This window comes from Giraffa tippelskirchi, chromosome 3 (genome assembly GCF_054371585.1).
Source record: "Giraffa tippelskirchi isolate mGirTip1 chromosome 3, T2T-mGirTip1v1.2.pri, whole genome shotgun sequence".
Taxonomy (NCBI): domain Eukaryota; kingdom Metazoa; phylum Chordata; class Mammalia; order Artiodactyla; family Giraffidae; genus Giraffa; species Giraffa tippelskirchi.
Window position 1 is genome coordinate 13989572 of NC_137277.1, and position 10599 is coordinate 14000170.

At 44.5% G+C, this 10599-nt stretch overlaps 1 protein-coding gene across 28 annotated transcripts in view; it reads left to right on the plus strand.

Annotated features, from left to right (window-relative positions):
- TLK2 (tousled like kinase 2) overlaps positions 1 to 10019 on the plus strand; it is a 124292-nt gene extending 114273 nt beyond the window's left edge. For all 28 annotated transcript variants that reach the window (XM_081576598.1, XM_081576606.1, XM_081576600.1 and 25 more), the window contains 3 exons: positions 4782 to 4893; positions 6430 to 6537; positions 8921 to 10019. In XM_081576598.1, coding sequence (XP_081432724.1) covers positions 4782 to 4893; positions 6430 to 6537; positions 8921 to 9094 — 394 coding nt within the window. In that variant the 3' untranslated portion in view covers positions 9095 to 10019. The remainder of the gene's footprint in view (positions 1 to 4781; positions 4894 to 6429; positions 6538 to 8920) is intronic.
- The last annotated feature ends 580 nt before the right edge of the window (positions 10020 to 10599 follow it).

Here is a 10599-nt window from a genome sequence, read left to right on the forward strand (position 1 = left end):
CAAAAATTGATTTTGCCAGCATGAAATCTTCAGAGGTCGATCTGTTATCTTTAGAATTCTGCCTTCCAGCTGTGCCATGGCTAAGACTCCAAGCAGTGAGGAGAGCCATATTATTTGGTTTCCTAAATGCTAAGAGGCACTTACCTTCCACACCATGCAATTTGGTGTGGTTGGCTGTCCAGCTAGTCTTTTTAGAGGTCAGGAGTGGGTGGGGAGGGAAGGAATTCAAATGAGGATTGCATTGGGCCAACAGCTAGAAGTTTATTTGACTTTTAGGAACTATTTGTTAGTCTTCCATAAGGCCCTGATCATCCTTAAAGTAGCAAATATAAAATGTCCCTTCATAATTTGAACTTTAATGTCACTATTGATTATAATTGTAGTCAGTCTAGATTTCCAGAAGAGGCTACCTTAAGAAGACACTTAATAGCCACTCCCCTCAGAGATTTATACTGGATCCTGAATTCATTTGGATTTTTAACAGAGTTATTTTATTTTAGAGACTGTTTCTTCTTCTGTCACAATGAAAGGAAATCACACCACTTGTATTTTAATGTTTGTTGCTACAGCTATCATAAAAGGAAATGCACTTCTGTGATCCGCCCTCCTTTTAAACACTTGCTGAATGACATTTTACACTAGGCACAGCCCTGGAAAAGGATGCTGGGGTGGGTAAAGTAGGAACTAGGGAGAATATTTACCTCTCTCAGTAAATAAGAAATAGGACATGACCACCTCCTTAACTTCAGTTCAGTTCAGTTCAGTTCAGTCGCTCAGTCGTGTCCGACTCTCTGCGACCCCATGAATTGCAGCACGCCAGGCCTCTCTGTCCATCACCAACTCCCGGAGTCTACCTAAAACCCATGTTCATCGAGTCGGTGATGCCATCCAACCATCTCATCCTCTGTCGTCCCCTTCTCCTCCCGCCCCCCAATCCTACCCAGCATTAGGGTCTTTTCCAATGAGTCAACCCTTCGCCTGAGGTGGCCAAAGTATTGGAGCTTCAGCTTCAACATCAGACCTTCCAGTGAACAGCCAGGATTGATCTCTTTTAGGATGGATTGATTGGATCTCCTTGCAGTCCAAGGGACTCTCAAGAGTCTTCTCCAACACCACAGTTCAAAAGCATCAATTCTGCGGCGCTCAGCTTTCTTCACCGTCCAACTCTCACATCCATACATGACCACTGGAAAAACCATAGCCTTGACTAGACGGACTTTTGTTGGCAAAGTAATGTCTCTGCTTTTAAACATGCTATCTAGGTTGGCCGTAACCTTCCTTCCAAGGAGTAAGCGTCTTTTAATTTCATGGCTGCAGTCACCATCAGCAGTGATTCTGGAGCCCAAAAAAGTAAAGTCTGACACTGTTTCCCCATCTATTTCCCATGGAGTGATGGGACCAGATGCCATGATCTTAGTTTTCTGAACGTTGAGCTTTAAGCCAACTTTTTCACTCTCCTCCTTCACCTTCATCAAGAGGCTCTTTAGTTCTTCTTCACTTTCTGCCATAAGGGTGGTGTCATCTGCATATCTGAGGTTATTGATATTTCTCCCGGCAATCTTGATTCCAGCTTGTGTTTCTTCCAGTCCAGCATTTCTCATGATGTACTCTGCATATAAGTTAAATAAGCAGGGTGACAATATACAGCCTTGACATACTCCTTTTCCTATTTGGAACCAGTCTGTTGTTCCATGTCCAGTTCTAACTGTTGCTTCCTCACCTGCATACAGGTTTCTCAAGAGACAGGTCAGATGGTCTGGTATTCCCATCTCTTTCAGAATTGTCCACAGTTTATTGTGATCCACACAGTCAAAGGCTTTGGCATAGTCAATAAAGCAGAAATAGATGTTTTTCTGGAACTCTATTGCTTTTTCGATGATCCAGCGGATATTGGCAATTTGATCCCTGGTTCCTCTGCCTTTTCTAAAACCAGCTTGAACATCTGGAAGTTCACGGTTCACGTATTGCTGAAGCCTGGCTTGGAGAATTTTGAGCATTACTTTGCTAGCATGTGAGATGAGTGCAATTGTGCGGTAGTTTGAGCATTCTTTGGCATTGCCTTTCTTTGGGATTGGAATGAAAACTGACCTTTTCCAGTCCTGTGGCCACTGCTGAGTTTTCCAAATTTGCTGGCATATCGAGTGCAGCACTTTCACAGCATCACCTTTGAGGATTTGAAATAGCTCAACTGGAATTCCATCACCTCCACTAGCTTTGTTCGTAGTGATGCTTTCTAAGGCCCACTTGACTTCACATTCCAGGATGTCTGGCTCTAGGTGAGTGATCACACCATCATGATTATCTGGGTCGTGAAGATCTTTTTTGTACAGTTCTTCTGTGTATTCTTGCCACCTCTTCTTAATATCTTCTGCTTCTGTTAGGTCCATACCATTTCTGTCCTTTATCGAGCCTATCTTTGCATGAAATGTTCCTTTGGTATCTCTAATTTTCTTGAAGAGATCTCTAGTCTTTCCCAATCTGTTGTTTTCCTCTATTTGTTTGCACTGATCCCTGAGGAAGGCTTTCTTATCTCTCCTTGCTATTCTTTGGAACTCTGCATTCAGATGAGAATATCTTTCCTTTTCTCCTTTGCTTTTCGCTTCTCTTCTCTTCCCAGCTATCTGTAAGGCCTCCTCAGGCAGCCATTTTGCTTTTTTGCATTTCTTTTCCATGGGGATTTTCTTGATCCCTGTCTCCTGTACAGTGTCACCAACCTCTGTCCATAGTTCATCAGACACTCTGTCTATCAGGTCTAGTCCCTTAAATCTATTTGTCACTTCCACTGTATACTCATAAGGGATTTGATCTAGGTCATACCTGAATGGTCTAGTGGTTTTCCCTACTTTCTTCAATTTAAGTCTGAATTTGGCAATAAGCAGTTCATGATCTGAGCCACAGTCTGCTCCTGGTCTTGTTTTTGCTGACTGTATAGAGCTTCTCCATCTTTGGCTGCAAAGAATATAATCAATCTGATTTCAGTGTTGACCATCTGGTGATGTCCACGTGTAGAGTCTTCTCTTGTGTTGTTGGAAGAGGGTGTTTGCTATTACCAGTGCGTTCTCGTGGCAAAACTCTTATTAGCCTTTGCCCTGCTTCATTCTGTACTCCAAGGCCAAACTTGCCTGTTACGCCAGGTGTTTCTTGACTTCCTACTTTTGCATTCCAGTCCCCTATAATGAAAAGGATATCTTTTTGGGGTGTTAGTTCTAGAAGGTCTTGTAGGTCTTCATAGAACCGTTCAACTTCAGCTTCTTCGGCGTTACTGGTCGGGGCATAGACTTGGATTACCGTGATATTGAATGGTTTGCCTTGGAAACGAACAGAGATCATTGTATCGTTTTTGAGATTGCATCCAAGTACTGCATTTTGGACTCTTTTGCTGACCATGATGGCTACTCCATTTCTTCTAAGGGATTCTTGCCCACAGTAGTAGATATAATGGTCATCTGAGTTAAATTCACCCATTCCAGTCCATCTTAGTTCGCTGATTCCTAGAATGTCGATGTTCACTCTTGCCAGCTCCTGTTTGACCACTTCCAGTTTGCCTTGATTCATGGATCTAACATTCCAGGTTCCTATGCAATATTGCTCTTTACAGCATCGGACTTTGCGTCTATCACCAGTCACATCCACAGTTGGGTATCGTTTTTGCTTTGGCTCCATCCCATCATTCTTTCTGGAGTTATTTCTCCGCTGATCTCCATCAGCATATTGGGCACCTACTGACCTGGGGAGTTCATCTTTCAGTGTCCTATCCTTTTGCCTTTTCATACTGTTCATGGGGTTCTCAAGGCAAGAATACTGAAGTGGTTTGCTATGCCCTTCTCCAGTGGACCACAATCTGTCAGACCTCTCCACCATGACCCATCCGTCTTGGGTGGCCCCACACGGCATGGCTTAGTTTCATTGAGATAGACAAGGCTGTGGTCCGTGTGATCAGATTATCTAGTTTTCTGTAGTTTTAGTTTTAGTGTGTCTGCCCTCTGATGCCCTCTCGCAACACTTACCGTCTTACTTGGGTTTCTCTTACCTTGGGCCTTGGGTAATTCCTCTTGCCGCCGCCGCCGCCGCCGCCGCCGGCCCGGCCTAGGCCCTGTCAGCCGCTGCCCCGGGCCCCGGCCCGGCCTAGCCCCTGTCGGCCGCCGCCCCCGGCCCCCGGCCCCCAGCCCGGCCTAGGCCTTCTCGGCCCGCCGCCCCCGGCCCGGGCCCCAGCCCGGCCTAGCCCCTGTCGGCCGCCGCCCCCGGCCCCCGGCCCGGCCTAGCCCCTGTCGGCCGCCGCCCCCGGCCCCCGGCCCCCGGCCCCCGGCCCGGCCTAGCCCCTGTCGGCCGCCGCTCCCGGCCACCGGCCCCCGGCCCCCGGCCCAGCCTAGCCCCTCTCGGTTGCCGCCCCCGGCTCCCGGCCACCGGCCACCGGCCCCCGGCCCGGCCTAGCTCCTCTCGGCCACGCTTCTGCGCCGAGCCGTCGCAGCCGCCTCGCTTCTGCGCCTCGCTTCTTTCGGGGAATATTAGTTCATGAAAACTAAAATAAAAACTCTTTCACTCTGAACAGTCAAAAAAAAAGGCAAGTTATTTGTCCCACGGCGTCTGATCTGGAAAGTCTGTTAGCCACGGGGCCTTTCCTCCTTAACTTAGAGTGTCTTTATCAGCTAGGTCTAAGTTGGCTTTCAGATGTTAAGATTCAGATATTTTTATTTCCATCAAAGTCTTTAGTTTGCCTTTTTGTATATGTCTTAGATTTATACAGTTGTTTTTCTGAGAATTTTTATTTCCCTTTTGTCCAGGTATTTACCACCAGAGTGTTTTGTGGTTGGGAAAGAACCACCAAAGATCTCAAATAAAGTTGACGTCTGGTCAGTGGGTGTGATCTTCTACCAGTGTCTTTATGGAAGGAAGGTAATGAAGACGGCTGGATGTGGCGGCTTCTGTCTTGGTGGTGCATGTACACAGTGGCACTGTGTAGATGATCCCCTTGGAATTAATCTTTGGGTTATACAGAATGGAATCCTGAAAGTTGTGGTTTGAAGAAAATACAGACTTAATTATAGAAGCTTTATGCATATAAGCAGAAATTTTCAGTTCCAGAGCATCTAATGAATTCTGCTGGGCTGTTGAAGACATCCTTTTTTTGCCGTTCACATTTAGATATAGAGAGCCCTTGCACCACAACTAGAGAGTCCATACACCACAACTAGAGAGTCCCAATGCAGCCAAATAAATAAATATTTTATATATATATATACACACACACACACACACGCATACACACAATCTTCCCAAGAGCCATTCTTAAGGGTCTCGAGAACTGAAACTTGAAATACTTGCAAGGCTCCTTATTCCCAGCCACCCCATTAGCATAAAGTATGCTTTGTATTTCTATATTGGGGAACTAGTGCCAGAAAGTACTTATTTTCTGTTACTTCTAATAAAGGTAATATATTATTTGAGTAAGTGAAAACCTAGGTAGTAAACTACACATAATGAATTTTCACATGTATGTTTTCCTTGTGAGCATAATATCTTGTAAATGTGTATACTGGGATCCAGTTGTATATTTATTTCCTGTTTCTGCTACCAGTGCATTTGTATGTTTCAGCGTTCCCCCTTGGGCTGTGGGTATAAACCATTTGGGGGTTCTGCAACTCACTTAGATTCCAATACTTTGATTACAATCCCCAGACCAAACTCTTAATTCAGATTTCAGCTGAGTCTTTAACTTCACTTTGGTCTTTGTTTCTTTATCGTACCTATCTAACATTCAGAAACTATTCAGAACTAATGGGGTTAATTATTATTTATACTCTGATATTGTGGAAGTGCTGCTGATAATGGTGGCAGAGGTTATCTAGCAAGAACTGTGATCTCAGTAGAAACACTATAGAGATGACACTAGGTGTGAACATCTTTCTTAGGAGTTTATTAGAAAATAGCGATTTGTGGCACAGATGAAGCCACTCACTGAGTAGCCCCAGCTCTTTTTTTTTCCCCCCACTGTCCTGATCCTTCTTCTCTTTCACTTCCTTCCCATCTTTTTATCTGAGTCTTGGGTCCATCCGTGGCACACATACATATTACTTATCACTTCGGGCAAAAGAGGTTGCTGGTTCCTGTTCTGAATCTTCCTTATCTTTGCTATAAGCAAAGCTTAGCAGAAGCACTGTGCTATAGCAAATGCTGCTTCTGGTCCCAGCTCTGCATTAACCTAGATGTTGGATCTTGAGCAAATTACTTCAAAAGCAAGTTACTTCAAATCCACCCCTTTCCATCCTTTATCTATAAAATGAGAGAATTAGAGGAGATCATCTCTAAAGTTCCTTCCAGCAATTCTTGTGGAAATATATGTTTACCTTTCCCTTCTCTTTGCTTTTGAATTGTGTTCTCTTTAATTTTAACCAGAGGCCTACCTTTGTTTGTTTTGTTTTTATATGATAGCCTTTTGGCCATAATCAGTCCCAGCAAGACATTCTACAAGAAAATACTATCCTCAAAGCTACTGAAGTGCAGTTCCCGCCAAAGCCAGTAGTAACACCTGAAGCAAAGGTAAGTTTTGACCCATTGACCAGCAGAAATGTCTGCTTTGCTTTCTCTATTATTTCTCTGGGTAATTTCTCCAACCTCTATCTTCTTCTCCCCGTATCTTCCCACAACAAATATCTATTAGGTACCTAGTATTAGATAACTTCCCAGGTAGCACAGTGGTAAAGAATCTGCGTGCCAATGCAGGAGAAGAGGGAGACGTGGGTTCAGTCCCTGAGTGGGGAAGATCCCCTGGAGTAGGAAATGGTAACCCATTCCAGTATTCTTGCATGGAAAATTCCATGGGCAGAGGAGCCTGGCGGGCCACAGTCCATGGGGTCACAAAGAGTTGGACATGACTGAGCGACTAACCACAAGTGGAAGTACTAGACACTGTTCTGGGTAGTGGAAAGAGCTGTGACTGTATCGCAGTGAACTACATAGACAAGGTCTCTGCCCTTATAAAGTGTATGTTTTACTAGGTGAGATAAACAGTAACTAAAAATGAATACCTTTCAGATGGTGATAAATATTATAAAGAAAAGAAATCAGACTAACGGAAAGGGAGAGGTGGGAACTCCTTTTTTGATGTCATGGTAGAGAAGGTCTCAATGATGAAGTGACTTTTTTCAACAATCTTGATAGATGTGAAGGTGGGAGCTATGTGTAGATTTGGGAGAATATTCTGAACAGAGAGGAGAGAACGAAGCTCAGATGTGAGTGTGAGCTTAGCTAGTCCCCAGAGCAGGCAGAGCAGAGGAGAGCGGAGAGAGGCAGCAGGATGGACTTAAGCTTATGAGAGGCAGTGGAAGCTTTTCGTCCGGCCAGCCATGTAATCTGATGGCTCTTTCAAAAGCCTACCCTGGCAGCTGTGTAGAGGGAAGATTCAAGGCAAAAGGAGTATATTTGAGTTGGCATCCAAGCCAAGAAAACCTTTCAGCTCCAGATATCTCACTAAGGAAGCTTCATTTTTAAAGGTCAAGGATCACTATGTTCATTTCTATGAATTTGTTATCTTCCAAATGCTTTAATAAAGCAACTGCATATAGATTTCGGTGCTTTTGAAAAACCAGGAATTTTATCAATTAAACATGGAAAACAGAAAATCAGTAGTTCATTTTATGTTTTTAGATATATTAGACTTTACTTTTTAGAGCAGTTTTAGACTCACAGCAAAACTGAATGAAAAGTAAACATTTCCATATACTTCTTGCTGCTGCAACCCCTCTCCCCTTGCCCTGGCACACTCCCCCAGTGCACAGCCTCCTCCACCAGGATGTCAGCAACCTGCACCAGAATGGTACATCTGTTACAATCAATGGACCTACATCCAGGCATCATTATCACCCTAACGCAAAGTATAGACTTTGGATGATACTATTTTAGAAATAAAAAAACTGATTCAGCTGTTTAAATAATTGTATTTAAGGTTTTATTAAATAGAGCTGTCTGGTTAAAAAATAGGAAAAGACAGATAATGTATGTAAGGCCCTCTGCCAATCCCTGGTCCGGGTAGATCCTACATGCTGTGGGGCAGCTAAGCCTATGTGTCACAACTACTGAGCTCACGTACCTAGACCCTGTACTCTGCAACAAGAGAAGCCTCTTTCGTGAGAGAAGCCTGTGCACCGCAACTAGAGAGTAGTCCCTGCTCGCTGCAACTAAAGAAAGCCCTTGCACAGCAATAAAGACCAAGTATAACCATAAATAAATAAAATAAAAAATAATTGTAGAAACTGAGGCTATGTAGCTCTTCATACCCAGCACAAAGGAAACATCAATGTTGGTAGTAAATTAGGAATCCAAATCAAACCCCACTCACAGTAAGCTTGTATATTTGCAGAACTCTTGGGGAGACAAGTCCTGGTCAGATTTTCCTTTACTTAGATGTGTGCCTGATCATTTGCTTAACGACTTCTCAAGGGAGAATAAGATACACCAAGAAAGCACTTACCAGCATGTGACACACGGCAGTGTTAGTGTCGTCTCATCACCTTTCATGTGGTGATAGTTTGTCACTACAGTTTTCACTTCCTCAGGAAGTTCACATGAGACCAGATGCAGAACTACGAGGTTAGGCTGTGCCCATGCACACCAGCCAAGGCAGAGAGAGATTTTTCTTTTGGTCTTTGTGCTCTGGGGACAGAGATCTGTAGGGGTCATGCCCCGTTCCCCCTCGGGAATGGCTCAGGCACCTGAGCTGGAGAAGGAGTCAGTGGCCACAGAGCAGCGCTGCATCTGGCACGTCTTTTCTGGGTCTGCCTGGTGGTTTCCGGGCAAGGCTCTAAGTCCCTTCTCTTTAGGAGACTTGCTCTGGGCCCTGGCAGCTGCTACAGAACCTCCTGGGTTCCCTCTTGGGGTGCCAAGATTATCTGCTTCAGGCTTCTTCAAGAAACTCTCCTTTCAGGCGTTTATCCGACGATGCTTGGCCTACCGAAAGGAGGACCGCATCGACGTCCAGCAGCTGGCCTGTGACCCCTACTTGCTTCCTCACATCCGAAAGTCGGTCTCCACGAGTAGCCCTGCTGGAGCTGCTATTGCATCAACCTCGGGGGCGTCCAATAACAGTTCTTCGAATTGAGACCCACTCCTAGCCACAGACTGTTCGACACACACAGAGTGGACAAATGGCGTTCAGCAGCGGGTTTGGAACATAGCGAATCCAAATGGATCTCATGAAACCTGTACCAGGTGCTTTTATTTTCTTGCTTTTTTCCCATCCATAGAGCATGACAGCATCGATTCTCATTGAGGAGAAACCTCGGGCAGCTCCGGCCAGGCCTCGTAGGAAAAGGCCCCGCCCAAGGTTCTGGCGTCAACGGCCACTGCGTGTGGCTGCTCTGAGTGAGGAAAAAATTAAAAAGAAAAACTGGTTCCATGTACTGTGAACTTGAAAACATGCAGACTCAGGGGGGTCCCTGATGCAGTGCTTCAGATGAAGAATGTGGACTTGAAAATACAGACTGGGCTAGTCCAGTGTCTATATTTAAACTTGTTCTTTTCTTTTAATAAAGTTTAGGTAACATCTCCTGAAAAGCTTGTAGCACAAAGGCTCGGCTGGGGATGGTGTTTGACTTCGGAGGAAAAAAGTTGCTATTGCCCGTTAAAGGCACTAGAGTTAGTGTTTTATCCCTAAATAATTTCAATTTTTAAAAAAAATGCAGCTTCCCTCCCCCCTTTTTTATTTTTGAAAGAATACATTTGGTCATAAAGTGAAACCCGTATTAGCAAGTACGTGGCAATGTTCATTCCAATCAGATGCAGCTTTCTCCTCCGTCTGGTCTCCTGTTTGCAATTGCTTCCCTCATCTCAGTAGGGAAAAAATTGAGTGGGAGTACTGAGATGTGTGGGGTTTTGCCATTGGACAAAGAATGAGGTTAGAACTCTGCAGCTTGGAGTCTCTCTAGGTTTTCAACTATTTCTTCACAATTTGAACACTTGACGGTTGTCCCTTTTAATTTATTTGAAGTGCTATTTTTTTAAATAAAGGTTCATCTGTCCATGCAGTCCTCTTGGATTCTCTGAATGTAGTAACCACTGAAACAGTTTCAAAGGTAGGCAGAACACAGGCTGGGAAGCCAGTGCTCCAGGGAGCAGGAGTTCCCACCCACAGACCCCGTGCACTTGCTGAACAGTGTACATGTCTTGTTAACGATGACATTAAAACTTGATCAGCATATAAGCTTTCCTTTGTTAGATCTTTTAACAGGAAACAACCTCCAACCACCTGAATTATGTGGGTGTGTGCTGGTGTGTGTGTCTGTGTGTGCGTGCATGCACACACACAGACACGCACACACTTTGTCTAACTCACTTTAATAGATTCATTGAGTGAAGTTAAAAAATAATCTCAAAGGAAACAGGTATTTCAAATATGAACATTCTTTTGGAACTTTTTTTTTTTAATGTGGTTGTTTCTGAGATGGATGATCAGCTGAAGATGGAGCTGAAATGGGAGCTGCGTGGCCCTACCATGCCCTTGAAACAGCAGAACGCTCAACAGTAGAGGGGGGAAGGAGGCCAGAGTCTGAACATGTGGTAGCCAGCTTGGAATGTTACTGACATATGTGGCAAGAGGGCTCAGCC